Source organism: Bradysia coprophila (genome assembly GCF_014529535.1).
Source record: "Bradysia coprophila strain Holo2 chromosome X unlocalized genomic scaffold, BU_Bcop_v1 contig_173, whole genome shotgun sequence".
Taxonomy (NCBI): Eukaryota; Metazoa; Arthropoda; class Insecta; order Diptera; family Sciaridae; genus Bradysia; species Bradysia coprophila.
The window spans coordinates 3211861-3233505 of NW_023503302.1; the positions used below are offsets into that span (position 1 = coordinate 3211861).

Below are 21645 nucleotides of genomic sequence, written 5' to 3' on the forward strand. Positions count from 1 at the left end.
ACCAACGCACTTCAAGCAAAAGTGCTATTAATGACAGCTGCCAAACAGAGTACTATTTTGTATGAAATTTTATCCCCACTCTTTTTACAATGTAAAATTTTGTATGGAGCACTGTCAAGTTTCAGTACCCTTTTTAGATTACCACTTTTGCTTGTAAGTGCGTTGAACTAACGCAAATGCCTTTCAATTCGATATAGAAGTGTTGAAAAATATGTCAAATAATTCGACAATTAGCTCTCTATTTTCGTGATAATAACATGTGGAATTCGAAGTAGACGGTAAGGGCAAAGCATTGCCATAGGTCCTGAGGTCATAGAATCAGCATTAAAATCTGGGGTTTTTGCGTCGTTAAATAGAAACAATGTGTACGTATATTCATCCATATTTATTTACAGTTTTTTGTTTGTTTTTATTTTACACTTTATATTAATTGTAATAAATCAACAAATAAATCGATTTTTGCTTTAAGTAAGTTAAATGGGATTTTCTCATTTTATTTTTAATGAAAAGAAATTTTCTTTGTACTAAAATAAAGTTAATGGCAGAAATGTATAGCACAAAAATTTGTTTTTTTATTTAAACATTAAAGGGATTTTTTTCTTTATGTGTTCTTTTAACAATTAGACATTTCATTCATCGTTCGTAGCAAAGTTAGAAGAATGATTTGTGTTTTTGTTTTCTTTGTTGTTAATTTTCATTTTACTAAGGTTTTTCTTTAAAGGCACCGTTTATTCATTTTTGATTGATTCAATGACTAATAAAACAAGGACAATAAAAAACGAACCGGAATTTTCTTTTGTCAAAATCAAAATTCTGATTATTCTTTTACAGCCTTCGCACTTACGTTTTTTTTAAATATTTATTTAAAACCACAGACAATTACAAAAATAATAAATAGTTTTTATGTAAAAATGAAATGTGATTTGTAATACTTTTTGCTTTGTTTTGTTCTTTTTTTAAAAATAAAATCGGATCTTATAGCTTAAACCGTTTAGTGTATTTATGGTAATATCGAGCCGTCAATTAAATGTAAAAAACAAATCTTATCGAAGAAAAATGAGAACTAAAGTTATGGCGTAACACTTAACGTGAGAGGAAAGGAAACTGGCCTGAGAACATTTTTTATTTAATTTTTTTTTAAATTCAATTAAGCGGAAAAAAATTTCACAATCCAATTTTACTAGTCCGTTGGTTGTTGTTTTGATCTATTTTCTTGTTCTATATTGTTCTGATTCATTATCCACTTTCTAAACTATAAAATCATTTGTGCCGTTAATCCCGGGAATTAATAATTTCGATTTGTCGAATAGTACAATTGACCAGCCAATGTGCATGATTTACAACAGAATTTGGCGTAGTATTTGTGTTGGCAGTATTTGGCTTTAACGATTAATTTACAGTTGGCAAAGAACGGATTGTCGGTACAGTCGGCCGGTACGTAAATGCCTTGAACGTTGTCTTCTATTTGATTATTATAAAAAAAAACGTCAGATTCAAAATTATCAAATTGATTTTTTTAAGAGTTTTATGGATTGTCTTATAAGCAGCGCAATTATAATTTGGAAAAATTATTTTCAAGACCGCTAAGATTTTCCAAAAAAATAACAAATTTTGGAAAGACTTAGGAAATGTTGGACAATTTTAGCAAATTTTGGAAAACTTTTAGCCAAAAATAGACCCTGCTTTTGAGGGTTCGTACAGCAGAGCCTTGCATTTGGTAGTTTTACCCTACAGTCACTTACCATCGATAGTTATTTGTTCAGCATGATATGCACTACTAATGTTATTGTTGGCTGCGCATTTATAGAAACCGGCATCATCGGCATTTGTGTCAGCGATGATGAGCTGATGTGGTTGTTCTGTTGATCAATTAATTTACAAAAATTAGTTTCACAAATCGTCGACTTCAAAAGTTCGAGTTCACTCGAATCAGTACTGACCGATAATTCGAATTCGATTGTCGGCGACAATTTCAACGTCATTCTTGTACCATATCACTGTCGGAACTGGGTAGCCGCCCACATTGCATGTGATTGAAATTTCCGATCCAACGCCGAAACTGTGTCCATTCGGAAGAGTCATTTCTGCTGTTACACGAACTATACGATGGAAACACAATGAAATGGGAGTATTAGTTGAAGAGTATTGAAAATCGAATCAAATGGTCGGGATCTCTTCGAAGGATCATAATCAAATGAAAAAATCCTCATCACTCAAAAGGTATCCAAACTTTTACTGCTAGTCAGTTGAAGCGAAATTGTTGCTTCTTCGAACACAGATTCATTCAGCATTGTGCTATCAGAGACAAAAGAAATCAGATGTAAATTGCTGAATGCCAGCGGACGAACAACTGTTTTTTCGGAGTACGATACATCAATAAATCAAGCACATAAAGTCCAAGATTCCAATTCTAGATGTTACCAACGTGAGAACAATAAGTTTGAACTAACGGTTCTTCCAATTTAAATAAAATTAAAATATCAAAAAATCAATTTCTAAAATCTAAAGTGAGTCTAAGCCATCACCGTTTCCAATGTCAGTCATTAACTAATCTTTGTTAGCATAGAAGCGTTAAATACAACTAGTTGGGAGACCACAAACAAACACCAAAAAAAATCGAAATAAATGCCTTCGTACTTACCCGACGGCTGTTGTGGCTCTTCTACCACAACTGGAATATCAGGTCGTGGAATAACTCTTGGTGGTTTTATGACCGGTCTGTACGGATATCTAGGATCCGGTCGCGGTGTTGTCGGTACTTCGGGTGACGATACCAAGTACTTCAGATATTGTTCATCCTCTCTATTCCTTACATGCACAGGACCCACGGCTTTAAGTGTAACATGCATGGAAACCGGTTTACCTTCACCGGAATACGCTTGACACACATACGGACCCAGATCGGACAGTTCAAGCCGTTGGAAAACTAGCGAAAAGTCACGATTGATCTCGTGACGCGCCGAAGAGAATGGAAGCATTTCAGTTCCACGCCACCATGATACATATGGTTTTGGATAGCCGCCAGCCAAGCAACGGACAGTTGCCGGTTGGTTGAGCGTTAAAATTTTAGTTGAGTTAGTGTCACCAAGAATGTAAGCCTTACGTTGTACAGGATCTACACGTTTTTTTTGTTAAATTGAGTTAGAAAGGAAAATAGTTTTTCGTTTTAGTTTAGCAATCCACCAATGTCTCATGCATTTTAGACAATAAATTGTGTTTCTTATCCAAAATACCATCTCAACGAGCAAAAATATCTTAATTCTAATTTTACCTGCAACATCGAGCTTGATTTCTCTTTCAACCGGGGCACCGATACCATTGTCAGCCACGCAAACGTATGTTCCACTATCAGATCGATGAACTTGAACAATTTGTAAGTCTCCAGTTGATGTAAGAACGTAACGTCCCTGATTGGTGTTAATCTGTTAAGCCGATGAGATTTGTATTGAAACTCAATTCATCGTCTCCTAAGTGTTCATCGAAAACCTACAATAACTTGGCCACGCTTCCACGTAACAGTTGGTAACGGGTATCCAGTTGCGAAGCAGCGTAACGTAGCCAAATCTCCTTCCGGCTGAATGACATCAATTTCCTCTTGTGGTTTTTCTTCCAATTTCGGAGCTTGTGCGCCAGGATAATATACGGGAGGTTGAATAGGCTCATCAGGAATGGAAACGTCAGCTTCAGCTGGTAGAACACAACTGTAACCACAACCCGCCACACAGCATTTACTTTCACCGCGGCAATCAGCATCATTGTAACATTCACGATCGCATCTCGAGCTATTACCCAATGTTGGACAATCGCCTGGTTTGTTTGCTACAATATGGTGTGAGGGAACGATTTAGTGCTGGTTCTCGAAAAATAACAATCAAACGAAAAGACCAAACCTTTTCGACAAATCGGTGTGAATGCCGTTCCTAACTGAGGATCAGGTGTGATATCAACCGCACATTGACTGTCGTCCGGACACAAATACGTTCGACATGGATCATCGCATTCGCAACGTTCACAGCCGTCTTCCGGACCATAGCTTCTGGATATTCCATACGGACAGTTGAGGCGACTGCAAGCATCAATATATTGCTGACAAGTGTCCGGTACAGCCGTTTGTGAGTCTCCGTGATCAATAACGTTCTCGCTGTCATCGGGACGAACTGTGAGGATGGAACAGGTAGTGGATTAGCCAAGTTTTGTTTTGCACATAGTGCTTCAGTGCAATGAGATAAATGGTTAAGTCGAGATTGTAAAGAATCCAAGGGAATGAATGTTGATGAATGGTTTTGATGTTTCAAAGGGCATTATCGCAGTTGAAATGTGATTCCGTACCACCAATTTTTGTTGATGAAAATGCGATGTAATATTTTGAGCCAGAACGTGTGTGAATGGTGTTAGGTGCAAAAATTTTTTTCCATCGACAATTGGATGAAAAGTGCAAAAAGCCGTTGAAGATTATTGAGGTCGAAAAATCAGAAATAAAATTTATTTGGCGACTTACGATTACCACAATATTCAGTACAACTTTCAAATGACCTAAAGTTGTTCTGATTACCAGCACAACCACTATAAATGAACGAGACACAATTTCCGCGACTATCATCGTAATACCAACGCTTGTGATAGTCTTGCGAATCTAAACATTTACCCACTAAAACGGGCAATGAGCAGACGGCTACATAGCGATACGGAAAAAAAATGCAAAAAAAAAGTTTTTAAGAAAAAATATGCACAAAAAAATCCACAAAGCCAGTCGTGTTCCATTTCGGCCGTTACCTTTGTTCTGATTGTTTGCAGGCTCTTCATGAGTTATACAGATCGATTGACATTCCGATTCGGAATTGAACCGGTTGCCGTTTCCTTGGCATCCACCGTATGTGAACGGTTCACATCGACGAGCATCTTGATTATAATAATAGCGAGTTTGCCATTGATCGCAAGGTCCCGGCTCAACTCTTTCGTGGCATACGTCTAGAACGAATTTGTGTTTTGTGAAATATTGTGTGGTGTTGTTGTGTCTGTATGGCGACAGTTTCTCGATTGGAATTTCGTGTCAGTGTCCCTGGTAATCCTTATAGTTTGGAGGAATGTCCGAGAATTTTTTTCTTCATCTTTTTAAAAGTCAACCAACTCTTTAGCTAATTTTAATTTTGAAAGACACTGCCGTAAAAGCACAAACTAATGGAACAGAACCACTGCAGAGCAGACCACGGTTTACACTTCGGCAGTAAGACTTGTGTTTATCAGCAAACAAAAATTCCCCTTCCCTGGAACTCACAAATGTTCAAGCAAACTTACCAACTCCTCTGTAAGATCCACATTGGCGTTCGCACTGTTCTTCGGTTTCAAAACGATTGCCATTGCCTCCGCATCCACTGTAGTAGAAAGCTTCACAAGCTGAAGTGTCTGGTCTGTAGAAATAGGACAATACGTTGTCTTCACAGTCACCGTATTCCATTGGAGCTGAGCAAATTGATTCAGTCTGGAAAAAAATTCGTTCGTCAGATTCTGTACAATGTTTAAACCCATCCCCAAGCAACTTACTTCTGAATGTGGAGGTGCCTGTGTTCTTTCGTCTCTTGGATCGCTTCGTCGGCTACATTGATTCCTACACTCACCTTCAGTGTAGAAATTGTTCTTATTACCACGGCAGCCACTGAACGAAAATTCGACACATTCCTCTGATCGTCGATCGTAGTACCAACGGGTTACATTATCTTGACACTGTCCATACACAGGTGGCAAATCGCAAAGATCTTGAACATCACCGCATTGCTGTTCACATTCCTCAGCCGAATGGAAATTGTTTTCATTTCCTCCGCATCCGCCGTATGCGAAAACGTCACAAAGGCCTTCGTCCTTATTGTAATAGTATCGGGCTTCGGACACTCTACATTCACCGGAATCGTAGTCCAGGAAGCAGTGTTTTGTTTCGAAGCGTCCAGGTTGCTGTGGCTCAGGCCGTTGTTCAGGTCGCTGCTCAGGTCGTTGTTCTGGTCGTTGTCGTGGTCGTTGTGTAGTTGTTGTGGTTTGCTGCTGTTCACATCGTGCAAGGCAAGACTGTTCATCATGGAAATTATTGTCGTTACCACCTGCTCCACCGTAATAGAATTGACGGCAACGTTCCTCTTTTGTATCGTAGTACCAGCGTGTTTCATAATTTTGTCCTTCACCCAATTCTGCGGGCTTGGCACAAAGGTCTTTAACTGCGATTATCGGGAAGAGACGTGCAAACCGATTAATTTTTTATCGACAATTATTGAGTGGATGCGTAAGCTGGTTAAATATACTTGCAAAAAGCATATAAATACACGACCCTTACTGATTTCCGGTGGACATTGTTGTTCACACTCTTCCTGAGACACGAAATTATTTTTGTTACCATCACAACCAGAGTAATAGAAGGGCATGCAAGTTTTGTCAGACTCTGAATAATACCATCGGGCTTGTCGTCCACCACATGAACCAGTTGCTTTTGGCAAAGAGCAGCTCTCTGATGTGGTTTAGTTAATGTTAGATAAAATGTAAAGTTAGTCATAGAGAAGGTCATAGTAAAGTGCATAACGTCCGACGATGTGGATTCATTTTACTTTGTGGACTCAAAAAATATTGCCGCTGGAATTTCGTTTTTGTAACGAAATTTCATGTCACCGCTTTGCACTATACTACCAAGAAAATTAACATTTCAATAAAACCATTCTATTGTCGAATTTCTAATCAAACACCGTTCCGATAGAAGATAGAATAATTCAAAAAAAAATCAAAGAAGACTCAAAAACCAATCAAAAAACCAAACAAAAAATTATTAAAAATTTCAAACAAAAGTCAATCAACCAACTACTAAAAACCTTAGCTCAATTCCCAACCGCTTACCTTTGTGAATGCCAGGAGCCTTGCAGTGATAGTTACAAGAAGCTTCTGTAGCATATCGATTCTTGTTTCCTTTGCATCCGCCGAAGTAGAACTGGCGACACGTATCTGATTCCTTATCGAAGTACCAGCTTTCGAAACTACCATGGCACGGCCCTTCATCAAGAGGTTGATCACATGGAGCTGTGAAAAGGAAATATCGAAATCATACATGAAATGCCCAGCACAGAATACTTGACCACTTACGTAAAGCCTTATCAACGACACAAAGTTCCTGGCAAGCTTCAATTGTTTCGAATCGATTGTTGTTACCCAGACATCCGCCATACACGAACTGTGAACACATATTTCGGTCGGTGTCGTAATAGAATGACGGATAATATCCGGTACATGGACCATGGATTTTCGGCAACAAACAAGCATTCTTTCCTTCAGCCTCTTCGCATGTACCTTTACACTCTTCGATCGTTTCGAAACGATTATCATTACCGCCGCATCCACTGTACCAGAATCGTGAACAAGCTCCATATTCAACATCAAAGAAGTTTTTAACGGTGAAATTGCCACAGGTACCGCCATCTTTCGGAAGACTGCAGGATTTTTGCGGTGTCTTTGGAATGTCTTCGCAACCATCAAAGTTGCTTCCTTGAGCTTCGGTATGACCATCTGGACAGCAACCGTATTTACTAGTGGAACATGAGCATCCTTCAAAGTTTGGTCCCTTGGCTGGGGTAACTTCATCAGAACAACACTTGAATTCGCTTTGTGAACAATGGCATCCGTAGTTGAGTGGACCTTGTGGAATGGTGACTCCATCTGGACAACAACCGAATTGGAACGAATGGCATGGACAACCCTCAAATTTAGGTCCTTTGGCAGGCGTTAATTTGTCTGGACAACAACCGTAAGGAGCATGTTCGCAACCACAACCGTCATTGTCGCCACCTCGAGCCGATGTTTTATTATCTGGACAACATCCGTAGGGAGAATATTCGCATCCACAGTCTTCAAGATTTGGTCCACGAGCTTCATTAATATTGTCTGGGCAGCACCCAAATCTGGATTCGAGGCAGCAACCTTCATGATTCGGTCCATGAGCTGGTGTGACACCGTCACGGCAACATCCAAATGGTTCAGAAAGACATGGCGAGCAACCTTCTTTGTTTGGTCCCTCAGCAGGAGTTCTTTGATCGGGGCAGCAACCAAATTCGCTCTTTTTACAATCACATCCATGGAATCTAGGGCCAGTTGCTTCTGATACACCATCTTGGCAACAACCATATTGTGAATCTTGACAGAATTTGTGTGGGGCAGCACCTTTGACAGCGTCTGATTTTGCAGGTGTAGGTGGTGCTTTAGTAGTGGTTGTAGGTGCTGGTGTAGTTGTAATGATCGGACATCCAATCTGTTCTTCGTTTTCGGCTTCGGTAATTCCGTCGGAACAACAGCCGAATAAGCTCTCAACGCATTCAGCTTCGGGACATCCCTTAAATTTCTTGCCTTCGGCAGGTGATAAACCATCTGGACAACATCCATATTTGGTATCTGCGCATGTCTCAGGAACAGGGCATCCTTCATCAAACGGTCCCGTTGCGGCTGTAGTGTTATCCGCACAACAGCCGAATGTTGATTTCAAACATGCGGAAACCTTTGGTCTAGGCTTACATTTCTTTGGCGTTTGCTCTTGAGTTATGATGGCTTCTAGAGTGTTCGGGGTACTTCCAAATTTATCTTCTTCATCTGTTTGATCGGATGCATCTGTTGTTGACCAGATATCTACTGTCGTTCCTTCAACATCCTCTTCAGTGCTTACTGCAATCGTAGACTCAGTTGTTCCAGCTGTATCCGTCGTTTCTGTCGCATCAGTTTCACCTGTACCAGAAGATGTTGTTGCGCTTGCATCAGGCAAGTCCGTTGATGACGTTACATCTGTTCCATCTTCGGAAGCAGTCGAAATACCAGTTGTGTCAGTGGCACCATCGCTGGCTACCGTAGAGGATTCTACATCTGCGCTTGTCTGACCAGATGATGTTGATTGTTCTAAAAAAGTAAATTTTAAGTGAGTTTGAAGAGAAGAGAATTTCTTTCAAATTCTAATAAAATTACCTGAAACTGCCGAAGAATCTGTTGTTTCAGTGAGATCAATTGAAGTACCACTTTGTGTTGATGTTTCTGATGCGTCAGATGTTGCCTCTGAAGCACCTATATCGATCGATTCATTGTCTCTTATACGTTAGACATAATTGAAAGATTTCTTACCCGTAGTTGATCCTTCTGTCGCCGCTTCAGTACTTCCTTCTGTGCTTCCCTCTGTGCTTCCTGCTGTACTTCCTTCAGTGCTTCCTTCGGTGCTTCCCTCTGTTGTACCTTCAGTACTCAATTCTGTGGTAATTATATCAGTGGTTGTGTCTGTTGTGAAATCTGTTGTAGATATGATTGTGGTGTCGCTTGTCGGTAGATCGGTGGTTGTTTCTGGCGCTGATGAGGTTGTGTCGGCCAAATCAGAAGCTGTAGTTGGAAGATCATCAGAACTTGCTCCAGAACTGCTACTACTTTCAGATTGAGATTGCGAAGATTGTGATGAAGAAATGATGCTGTCAGTTGAGCTTTCGGAAGTGTTTCCTGTGGAATCTGTTGCTTCTGATCCGGTTTGATCGGTTGAATCTGATCCAGTTTGGTCTGTTGAATCCGAACCACCACTTGTTTTATCTGTTGATGCTGAATCTGTGACGCTTGAGCCATCTGTTGTTGCAGTACTTTCGTCATCACCACTTCCGTCAGTTCCAGCAAATCTATCATCTTCACTTACATCGCCAGAACCATCAACCGTTGAAACTGGAAATAAAACAAGAAAATTTGCGAAAGTTACACTTCTGCACACACATCTTGTCGGGGCAATAAGAAACTACTTGAAATATCTGTGACGCTATCCGTTTGTGTTGATTCAGTTTCGAAGCCAGTTGCATCACTAAGCATCAAATCGTCGGTGATCAATGACGACTCGGTGGTATCAGACGTTGAATCCACTTCGAATCCATCTGAAATGCCTGTAGAGTCAGTTGGTACAATTTTAACAATTTCCATTTCGTCCGTAGTTTCAGTTTCATCTTCTTCGTCACACCAATCTTCGCCTTCATCGTCTTCAGTTATTGGTTTACTTGTCGAATCAACGGGAATTGTTTCATCTTCAATGCACGCATTTTTGTTACACTCATCGGTGCTGAATTCTATGGTGTCTTCGTTGCATTCATTTGCCTTAACCGGTACGCCATTTGCAATGCATAGAACTTTTCTAGTGCGCTTTCCACCCCCACACTTTTTATCACATTCTCCCCATGGTCCGGAGAACCATTGTCCAGGGCACTCTTTTTCTACTGAGCATTCCTTTTCGGCAATTGGCTTCTCATCGGTACATTTACTTTCGTCATCTGACTTTTCAATGGCATTTCCGGCAAGTTTACCACACACAATTTGTCTGGTTTGCACTCCATTGCCGCATTCTGCTGAACATTTACTCCACTGAGATTTGAACCATTGATAATCACAATCAGGTGCTTGGCATTCACGTGTGAGTTCCGGCTTTTTTCGATTTGCACAAAATGTTTCGTTGTAAATGGTACCTGATTTCGAAGCACAATGCGCCGTACGCGTTTCTTGAGTAAGGCCACAAGTTTTACACTGAAAACAAGTCGTATGGGTAAATAGCCTCCCTACATTCTATAAATAACAATTCTTACGCCACTCCATGACGATGTTATCCAATCCACACCTTCACATGGACGTAGTGTGCATTCACGGCTTTCTTCTGGCTTTTCGTCAACACATTGGTCATCATCTAGAACTTCGATCTTACCATTCACTTTATGGAAGCATTTCAGTTTTCGTTTTTGAGTACCAGGACCGCAAAGTTTATCACACTAGAAAAGATTGTCATGCTGTCGTACAGAAACAGAAATCGAGATAGCAAAGAATCTACTTACAGGTTGCCAGGATCCAATATGCCACTCAGCACAAATTTTACCCACGTTGCATTCACTGATAGTTGATGGTTTAGCTCCAATTTGTTGCAAACACACTGAATCGTCGATGGGCTGTGAAGAGCTAGATAGGCCAGATTTCTGTTTTAAATTTTATTCTAGCTGCCTAGCTTCAGCGTTCAAACTCACCCATTTTCTAATACTTTTTCACAAGTGACGGTCCTTGTTTGCGTTCCATTATTGCCGCATGGTGCTGAACATTTTCCAAATGGACCCTCTTTCCAGTTGGCAGGGCATGCTCCCTTCCCACATTTCTGGCTTTCATTCGGTCTGTTGCTTATGTCACATAATTCATCATCAACTCGAGTAAGATTGGTCCTTCCGTTGCAAGTCACCGTACGCGTCTGAACACCGCCTCCACATGTTGATGAGCACGGTCCGAAATCGGTGAACGTCCAAGCGTACGTTTCCGGTTCAGACAGATGTGCTGAACTTTCGGGAACACTGTACTCGTATCGAATGCCAACATTTCTATCTTGATACAGTAACACGAGATACACTGGCTCTGATATCGGGCCCATACAAGACACATGATCTGGAGCGGCAAATCCTTGCGGTTTTCGATCATAATGCCAGATAGCATTTGCGAATGTCAATGGGCGGGGAAAGTCGATTCTCCAGTTGCCATTCAAATAGTAGTGTCCGGCTAGATTTCGGATAGCCAAGTAATTGTTCGACGGAGATATTTCACGGATCTCAATATTCGTGGCACTGGATGGAATCAGTAAAATGTCATTGTAGCCTAGTTGAGGAGTTTTTCAAGTTAGAGCACGATAAAAATTGACTAATTCTGAACCATACCAACTTGAAGATCATTCATGTCTAAGATGCCGGACACTGTCTTGCACGACGAACCGTCTCCAGCGCATTTTCGACACTTATCTTCACGAGCTGACGAACCGAGCATCATATCACAGCCAACGGGCTATACATTTATGGAAATTTTGAATGTTTTATTGATTGCTGGCGGAAAAGTGGTGAGTTCAGGTACCTGACATTCTCCATTCACGCACACGTCCAACGATTCATCGTTACACGGTGTACCATCGATAACCTTCGCTTTATGTCTGTAGTAAAATCGTTCGCCCTTCGGCATACAATTCAATTCGCAAGGGTTCGGTGCCTTTGTGTAGGGCACCCAGCTGTATCTAATTCCTTCGAATGGTACACTATCAAAGTGTGCACATTGTTGTGACCTGAAATCCAGTTCGGATTCGGGACAATCCTGGAAATGGAAAAGGGTTTTATTGTGATTCGTTTTAAAATGTTTTTTTTTTAATTAAGGTTAAGCATAAAATTTTCTTAAAATAAAATGTGGAAAAGGTGAAAGCGCCGCAAACATAAACACAGCATTTTTTCGACAAAAATATTCAAAACGATCTTTCCGGAGATTTAAAACTGTTTAGAACATGTGCTTGCCATCATTAACGGCTTAAATAAACATTATTTGAGATACTCACATTATTATACAATAATTTTTTTTTATCGCGAAATTATATCACAGCATTTAGACACAATGTTTGTTGATGTAGTATACGAAACGCAATGGAAAATAGAATATTACATCATTTCGGTTGAGAATTTCAGGAAAAAAAAGCGAAAAAAATGATGAATCGTTTCAAGAACCTAAGTGTGTGTATTTTACACTTTTGTTTACACTAAAATATTTAATTTTTAAGTTAAGTTCAATGTTTCCAATGATTGTTTTAATGCAAAATGGAAAGATATAATGTTGGTTTGAGCTCGTTTAAATACAAAATGAATTATTTTTAGGCTGGATGGAACGTTTATCTATCTTCAAATATATTATCTTTCGGTTGTAGCGGATATGATTTTTATTTTGGTGTGGAATTAATTTGCAGAAGCTCTGTATCGGATTTTAATTCACTCAACAACGAGAGAAATTAATTATCGATTTCAAAGTACATTGAATGAGTTTAACATCTGGTGTTATCGATAATATTTTCTTCAGTCAATTTCTGTTTGTTCGATTTGATCTATTTCCTAAACAAGTAGCAGTGCAGCAAGGTACTTTTACGATCAGTATATGCCCAAGAGGCATTCTTTAAAAATAAAACAGCCTATCGAAGTCAGACGCTGTGGAATTTTTTATATGAGCCTAGATAGGTGTTTAACCCTAGAAGCTAAGACCACTCTCAAAAAATTCCTTGGAGCTTGTATGAGTGCACTATTCATATGGAAATTTCTTCAGGTGCACGAAATGGGGTGTCATTAAAAAGGTAATTTCATGTACTTTCAGAGCAAATACGGTCTTATGGGGGTTGGAATCTACTCTACGATGAAATATGACTACTCAAACACTTCAACTTCTCATAGTTCATACCACATTGATGCTTCCAAACTCCCATAAGACCCTATTTGCCCTGAAAGTACATGAAATTCAGACCTCGCACTCAAAAATGGCGTGCCTTATTAAGGAAATAAGGAGGTTTTTTAAAAAAATAAGGAGAAAATAAGGAATTTTTCGGTTGAAATTAAGGAGAAAATAAGGAGCTTGGAAGTAAATTTTTGGGTAAAAATCTTGATGATTTTTTATACGCACAACCCCTTGCACGCTTTTTTAGGTTCATAATCAAAAATTACGAAGTTTTTCAAAAATTCCCATACCCATATTCAACGATTTTACACTAATTTAATCCACTTAAATCCACTTAAACGCAATGAGCCACGTTCAGAAACGAAACGTTCATGACATCTGGGTAAACTTTCACGACCAAAGTACATCGTGAGAAATCTAACCTCAAAGTTAAACTTGACAGCGTTAACTCAACGAAACGAATGTTCACTCAGTGAAGAATTTTTCGTTCCTGAACGCGGCCTGAACGAATTACCATGGTTTAATAGTAAAAGTTAATTTGAAATTATTAACCTTAGCTTACCGCTACTTTCTTATACCATGTCAATTGTTTATTTTGTGGACTGTGAATATTTACGTGTAAATATTAATACAAATAATCCACACAACCCACAAAATAAGACTATGGCTCTTTACAACATTGGTTGTAGGTCGTGTTTTGAACCTCAGGATAAAACTGTACATTTCTCAATATGCTACATTCCTTAATTTTCTTTTAGGTGAAGTAGAGATTTGAGGTCAGAATTATATCAAATTTGTAAACAACACAATAATTTGATCAAATGAATTTAAGTTTATGTAGGTCTTGTTTTTTTGTGTGATCTACCACCAAATAGTTTGTTGGGAAAGTTTCCCTCTTAGTACATCAGTGAAATAATAAAATAATGATTCTTCCCAAAGATGACTTGGAACAGGTAGATTCCATTGACCTTTTCAAGCCTCCAAGCACACAAGTGGCGTCCACCAAAATTTTGAAACTTTGGGACCCCCTCCCCCACTGTGCTCTATTGTCGTTAGATTGTTTCTTAGACTGACTTTTTGTAAAGTCGATGTTTTAACTGACTTAGTATGACCGCGCTTTTTAGCGTGAGACAGAGGCAATTCTTTCCAAACATTCGTCCGTTACCTTCAATTCTTCAATCCATTGAGTGGGAAGGTAGCAAAATTACTGTAATCCACGTGGATATTTTTCTTCAGTAAAATCGACAACAAGGAACTACATTTCTATGGTTTGTTTACTAGCAGTAGGAGATCGGGTGAAGATTTACGATGACCCTATTGCTCAGTATTCTGCCGCGCAGCGATTTTTTTTTATTATCTGTTATCCAAAAATGTAGTTTTCTCGTCAAAATTATTGAAAGATAAGGAAAAAAAAGGAACTTTTTCAAAAATAAGGAGGAATAAGGTGGTTTTTTCAAAAATAAGGAAAATCAGGAAAATAAGGAGTAGTACGACCCCTGGAAATTATTACCTTTCTAATTACCACACGGCCTTTTATCTTTTTTGTACCTCGAGAAATTCCATATTCCATATGAAAAGTGGGTGTTTTAAGTTTTTATGGTCTTTGATCACCTCCCACTAGTCACACAAGCTTCGGGGATTTTTTTTGAAAGTTGTTTAGGCGTCTAGGGTTCTTTACACTTCTAAGACACATATATAAAATTTCAGTGGAAAATGTGTCCGATTTCGGTTGGCTGCTCTTGAAAATGATCCCTCACAAGTGATTTAGTTAAGTAACAACGTAGTCTCACATTGTACACACCTGATTTCATTAAAAAAGTTAAGCTACTTTTGATACACGTTTGTTAGACTCTCATAGTAAAAAGTTCGTCTATTAAGGACATTCGATATTTTTAACGTTACGAATTGGTAATGGACCATTAGAATAACATATGATTGATAACATTGAAACGAATGAAGGAAAAATCATCTTGTCCAAGCGCGGATTTGAACACGGGACCTCTCGATTATGATGAGTCAAGAGCTCTAGCGTCAAAGCCACCAAGGCTGTAAGTATACTTTGGGGAGGTCACGCAGAAAAATTCACCACGCCATACAAATTCAATTTTGGTGAATTTGTTTGTTCTAATAAAATGGCGATATGCGTGACCTCCCCACGGCTTCAAACAAAATGATATTTACTTCGAAAGCTTTTATGTTGTTTAGAATGCTAGATTGAATGAGTAGGGTGATGTAACTGAAGTAATTAAACAACCAATTGGCATAATACAATTTAAATGAAGTGAGATAACACAAAAGTTAGGAAAATTATAATTTGGGATGTGTTTCTGGAACTATTGACACTCTGTTGAAGTAACGTGCGCCAAAAAGGCCAAAGATCGGTATTTCTGAAGACAAAAAAAGTTGGTACCTCCGTTCATTTCAGTCGATTTTTGTAATTAGGCGCAACCGGAGCACACAGCGAAGAGGATCTTAAACTGATAATTTCGGTCATGCGTACTTTGTTGATGGACCAATACAAGATGGGTAAAAAACAGTAAAAATGACGAGATACCATATTGACCATCGCGTGTTTTTTATGCTTGATATGATTTTATTATGAAAATTAGGCTAAGCGCTGTAGAAATGATGATTGCTTTGCTCGTATACTGCCAGGATTAAGCAGTAACATCCCCATTTGCCTTATTTTGAACATATTTTAAGCATTCTTTCGTGTTTACTATTATATACTATGGCCCACTGAGTTTGAAAGTATATACGTTACAAATCTGCACTCCTCCATAAATATTCACCACTTCTGTATTTATTTATCAACGATCAACGGCCAACCAGAAATCACATTCATATTTATATAAAAACAAAATTGAAATGTTATGTTTATAAAACAAAAAGTGCCGTATATTGATGACAGCAATTACGGTGTGTTAAATACAAAATATTAATTGAAATTACTATCAAAAAAACAAAATCAATATAAAACAAATAATAAACAAAACATTTTAAACGCCAAATGTAAACGCCAAAAAGTCTAATTATTATTTTCGTTGGCGCTATGCTCTTGCACAGACGGTTCACGAAGTCATATACATGGAAAACAGAGGTTGTATGTACATATGACCAAGATGTTAAACCTGTGGACCCCATCTTCTTTTGCTTGTTCTCCCGAACGTTCCTCTCTTGGTAGATTTAATCAGGTAACAAAAACAAGACCCAAGAAAAACAATTTATCAACCAACTCCATAAGAACTGCAGAATTTTCGAAACATACATGTCATCTTTGTTGGACCAGAAGACGATGTTGTTGCGACTGGTGTTTGTATTGCTTACGTCAGCGACCAATATGAAAAATATATTTATTGTTGGATGTGGCCGTGCATTCGATCGGTCGGACCGATCATCTTCAGGCTGGTTTATTTATAATTTTATTAGTTTACATTTTGAACATATTTTTCAGGTTAATTAATGCTTACGCTAGTGTCAATTTCCCACCAAATGTTCACATGTCATAGTGATAAGTAAATCACCTACAAAACATAGTGCAATTTGAGTGTGAAATCCACATAAAACACTAGCGTAAGCATTAATTAACCTGAAAAATATGTTCAAAATGTAAACTAATAAAATTATAAATAAACCAGCCTGAAGATGATCGGTCCGACCGATTGAATGCACGGCCACATCCAACAATAAATATATTTTTCATATTGGTCGCTGACGTAAGCAATACAAACACCAGTCGCAACAACATCGTCTTCTGGTCCAACAAATTGAATACACCGACCGGCAGTACAGAAACGGTAGGGAAATTTACAATTAATTTCTCGTCCGTACAACAACATGTCATCTGTTATCGACAACTTGTACAAAAATGAGCGGCTCCCTCAGGCTATAGTTGTCTTATACTGAAAATGCTTGTAAAAACTAATGAAGTAAAAGATTGTTTAGCAAACACTTTAAACATATGAAGTAAGAGATGTATTGCTAATCGTGTCGCGGCATGCCGGCTGATTGTAAAATATTTAAAAGGAAACATTCTATCTAAAAACTGACTGACTCTATGACTAAAATTTGAAGCCTTTACGGAATCCGATTCGAGTTCTATAACATTTTTAAAAAACGATATTGCCCATAATGAAGCGTAGTTTTAGTTAACATAATGTGTGAATTGAAGTTGAAAAGATGCACTCAATCCACTACTTTTGACAACGTTTCCTTAACATTCTACCCCGATTGTTTCCGAGATATCTAAACATTTTCGTTCATGAAAATTCTGAAACGCCCTGTATCAATGAATCAATGCGAACTGTGTACACACACGATTACTTAATATATTGGACGCAGCGGGTTTTTGTTTTCTTCTACAAAATTACGTTATTTGTCACACTAAATACTCACACGTTTCTTTTTCATCATAAACGTTTTTTTCTTTCTTTCATGAATGAATGGAAAAAGTTGTGTTTAATCACAAACATCTTTCAGTTGAAAGTGATGCCGCTTGAAAATTGTTGTTGAACATAAAAATGAAAAAACAAACAAAGAAATTACTTACTTGAGAATTACACGAAAAGTATTTTTTATCGCCACCAGAACATCTTGGCGTACCGTCGGATCTGCGTTTTTTTTGGTAAATGAAATGATTTGTCAGTAACGATTAAAAAACGACTTTCTTCGCATGCAAAATTTTCATATTCCTTACCCAACATTTAAACATTCTCTAGTTTGATAAGCTACACCACCACCGCACGTCCTCGAACACTCGGATGGTGATCCCCAGTCTCCCCATTCTCCGTGACGACCTTCACCTTCTGGTACGATATAACTTTCAGGCAGGTATAAATGTGCTCCATGTTGTCGTTTGTGCCGACGACCATGCTTTGGAAGAAGAGTTCATTTATTTTTTGACAGAATTTTTCGTTTTGGTGCTTAAAAGTAAAATTTTAAACGGCACCTACCAGTCTAGTGTGTGAGGAACCTATGACTAGGGTAATTAAAAATAATGTCAAGGCGGCATATCTGAAAAGACACAAGAAAAAAGGAGTTAGAAGAAAATAGTTTACTATATAGATTTTCTGTATCAGTATTTATTCTTTGAAATTCTTTAAAAAAAATTAAACTTTCTTAAAATTCTAAAAATTGTTTTAAAATATTCCGATAATAAGCCCTGCCAACAACACATTCATTCGGACTATATAGGAAATATGTACGAAACAATTGATAGGATGTGATAATAACGAACAAACTGTTGAAGGCAGAGAAAAATATAAATTAAAAAGCGAAAAAAAAATCTGATCTAATAATGTAAACAAATTCTTAGAACGCTAGCGACCCGGACCACACACATATACACATCCAATATATTATATGGACAACAATTATCACTTATGAGCGAAATGTAAAAATAAATTGCACTTTGTTTACATTTCTTGGCCGAGAACATTAATAAAAACGCATAAAGATATCGATTGGGAAAACGATTTTTCTCCGTATAATATACGCGAGGGCATTGTATATACAGACAGATACATATTTCACACACAACATAAATATGGTATTCTGACCGAGAGTGTAATTATTATGTGCAGAGTATTCTCACTACTTTAAAATTTATGAAATAATTATTACATCTCCATCTCCATCTCGGTTGTTTTTGTAAGAAAAAAATTTATTATTTTAATGAACAATTTGTCTGCAACTTCGATTACATTATACAACAGGAATTTGATGCACTGCATTTCACTTCAATTGATACATTCGTCAATAAAATGTATCCCAGAATATATTTATGCGTCGAGATTCTTTTTATTTTCTTTCTTTCGGTTCTTTCTTTCTTCAATAGTTTTGTTACTTTAAGTTGCAATTCAAGTTTATTGTTGATATTAATCTTCATTTACATTTCACAATTTTTTATTATTATTATTGAATCTCAATGGTGCATTAATATCAATGTGCAATGCAAGTTTTATAAGAGCCGAATAAATAAATTTTGCTCTGCACTCCTTAAGATCGAAAAATAAACATTTCGATTTTTATTATTTGTATACATCGTAGTATCGTAAACATAAATCTAAAAATAATTGCTGAATAAAAATGAGAATTATTTTCAAATGAAGCGATGAATAAATTTTTTTCTTTTCTTCGTCTTCATTCCTTCTGCTGTCGATGAATCATAAATCATAAATTCAAAATATTAATAACTGGCATAAAAATTCATCTGCACGGTGGTGAGACTCTGTCTATTCTCGAAAAAAAGACAACATCAACAACCGTACAAACGAACGATAAAAAAAAAGATCAACTATGAATGTTTACTGAAACTTCCCGAGCCTCAATTGTGTAGACTTTTGACTAATTCTTTAAAAATATTTAATTTTCTCATAATGGACCGGCAGGGAATTGAATGAACTTAAATTGAATCAGTTTTTCAACAGAATAGTTAATAAACGAGGTGCTCTTTTGTTTGCTCAGACGAACAATGTTTTCTGTAGATCAAAGACATATTAATAGCCATAGTTGTAGTGAACTATAGTCAACTTGTTCAAACAATTCAATTTTCCACACAAATGTCCCACCTGTAAGAATTCTTTTTTTTTTCTAGCATGTCTTCAGTGCTATTAATATGCTAGAACAGATGTTTGCCACCTAACGACTCCAAAAATTCATCAAAACTCAAAATTGTCTTTCGTTGTATTTCTCACTTAGGGGAAGACTATTTTGCGAATTGGTTTATCTAAAATTCAATTCAATTCAGTTAGCCTTCCAAAGGGCAAGCTTTCTAGCGACATGATCATTAAATCTTTTAATTCTTTTGATCAAGGTATCGCCTGGTGGGTGCTGGAAAATCTCGTACTTCATTCTTTTTTACTTTCTAAACACACAACAACCGGTAGCCACCGCTTATTTCATTCTTTGCGGGCGATTAACTGTGTGAGCCTAATTGTGCACGAACTCTCATCTATCACAGTATCCCAAATGCAAATATCCCAATAAGCACGTGGTGTCTTCTTCCTTCTGGCTTCGCTCTCGGTGATAACTCCTGTCTTTATTCCCTTGACTGAAAGTCAGGGTCTTACACCAGAAAATACCGAAATATGTGGGTAACAAAAAAGTTTACTGTGATTGAAAATGTATGAAATGGTATGAAAAACGTTAAATGTGGGTAACAATTCTTTGTTGAAGGCACGATAACTTGAGTAATTTTGAACCAATTTAGATGAATCTTTTTTTTAAATGTGTGGAACTAAAATCCCGAGGCTAAGTTCGAAGATGGGCTATGTGGGACGAAGGATCCGGAAGCTATCCCAGAAAAACAGCATTTTACACTGTTGATTATAGCCTCAATCGAAAAAGATTACTTTGATGAAATTTGATTTTGTTGCGTAGTATGAGAAAATCATCCTAAGTTTGTTTTCGATAATGTGCATGAAACATGTAGGAAGAAAAATTTCGTCAGTAAATGCGCAGCCTCTAACCGGTAAACAACTCTTGTTAGTGAACTGCTAACAAATCTGATAGTTGGACTAACAACTTGATAATTGACTAACAAATTCGATAGTTGACTAACATAGAAAGATGTTTTTTACTCAATGTCTTACGGCAGTAAAATGACTGCTATCAAATGAGCACACTATGATTGAAAAGTGTTGGAAATTTTATGAAAAACGTTAAACCTCCATTCTTTGTAGGCAACATAAGATAAATCATTCTCAATTAATTTCTGAATATTTTCTTTAAATTCATTATTCCAACAATCAAACAAAATATTTTATTGCATTCGCGGTGTGATTACCCGAAAAATTACTTATCTAGAGCGCTAATTCATACATTAATAGTTTGCTGTCAAAACAGTCATATGTTGTTGTCTCGTTTTCGCTCATGCAATAAAGCATTGTATTTCATATGGAGTAGGATTCTCGCTGTCGCTCGAGGATCCTACTCCATATGAAATAAAGTACTATTACAACTCCGATACGAGTGTGTAGTTTGCGTAATTCTCACGAGTCGTGATATTTTATGGGATATTATATTCTTCAGTAAATCAGTAAAAAGTAAAAAAAAAATTGTCTTTCCTTCACACTTTGTCGATTTTGGAAATATAAAGCAAAGGCGGTTCGTTCCTAGGGAATTCAATGAATTCAATTAATCCTTTAACGAAATGTAATGAGAAGGCGTTTTGTCCATTCCTAGGGAATTCATCCTTTTACAAAATGTAACGAGATGGCGTTTTGTTCTTTCCTAGGGAATTCATCCTACGAAATGTAACTTAAAGACGTTTTTTCTATTCTTCACTTTTTTTATCGTTCCACATTCGCAAAACTTCGCATCTACTCTGATTAAATTTGACAAAATGGCAATCAAACAGAATAATAGATACCTCATACGAGTGGGAAGTTTGCGGCCAGAGCG

At 37.6% G+C, this 21645-nt stretch overlaps 1 protein-coding gene across 5 annotated transcripts in view; it reads right to left on the reverse strand.

Moving 5' to 3' along the window:
* Window positions 1-571: 571 nt before the first annotated feature.
* The window catches only part of LOC119068178 (papilin), a 44331-nt gene continuing 23257 nt past the window's right edge, over window positions 572-21645 (reverse strand). For 2 of the 5 annotated variants that reach the window (XM_037171666.1, XM_037171667.1), the window contains 25 exons: window positions 18195-18255; window positions 17939-18114; window positions 17792-17852; window positions 11896-12129; window positions 11706-11829; window positions 11034-11646; window positions 10848-10968; window positions 10605-10784; window positions 9777-10545; window positions 9127-9702; window positions 8974-9069; window positions 7114-8907; window positions 6871-7050; window positions 6320-6490; window positions 5542-6203; window positions 5296-5479; window positions 4774-4968; window positions 4499-4672; window positions 3891-4157; window positions 3491-3819; window positions 3272-3422; window positions 2642-3115; window positions 1941-2099; window positions 1743-1859; window positions 572-1461 (listed from right to left, as the gene is read on the reverse strand). In XM_037171666.1, the coding sequence (XP_037027561.1) occupies window positions 1286-1461; window positions 1743-1859; window positions 1941-2099; window positions 2642-3115; window positions 3272-3422; window positions 3491-3819; window positions 3891-4157; window positions 4499-4672; window positions 4774-4968; window positions 5296-5479; window positions 5542-6203; window positions 6320-6490; window positions 6871-7050; window positions 7114-8907; window positions 8974-9069; window positions 9127-9702; window positions 9777-10545; window positions 10605-10784; window positions 10848-10968; window positions 11034-11646; window positions 11706-11829; window positions 11896-12129; window positions 17792-17852; window positions 17939-18114; window positions 18195-18255 (8044 nt within the window). In that variant the 3' untranslated portion in view covers window positions 572-1285. The remainder of the gene's footprint in view (window positions 1462-1742; window positions 1860-1940; window positions 2100-2641; window positions 3116-3271; window positions 3423-3490; window positions 3820-3890; window positions 4158-4498; window positions 4673-4773; window positions 4969-5295; window positions 5480-5541; window positions 6204-6319; window positions 6491-6870; window positions 7051-7113; window positions 8908-8973; window positions 9070-9126; window positions 9703-9776; window positions 10546-10604; window positions 10785-10847; window positions 10969-11033; window positions 11647-11705; window positions 11830-11895; window positions 12130-17791; window positions 17853-17938; window positions 18115-18194; window positions 18256-21645) is intronic. The other 3 variants (XM_037171670.1, XM_037171668.1, XM_037171669.1) reach the window with 3 other exon arrangements.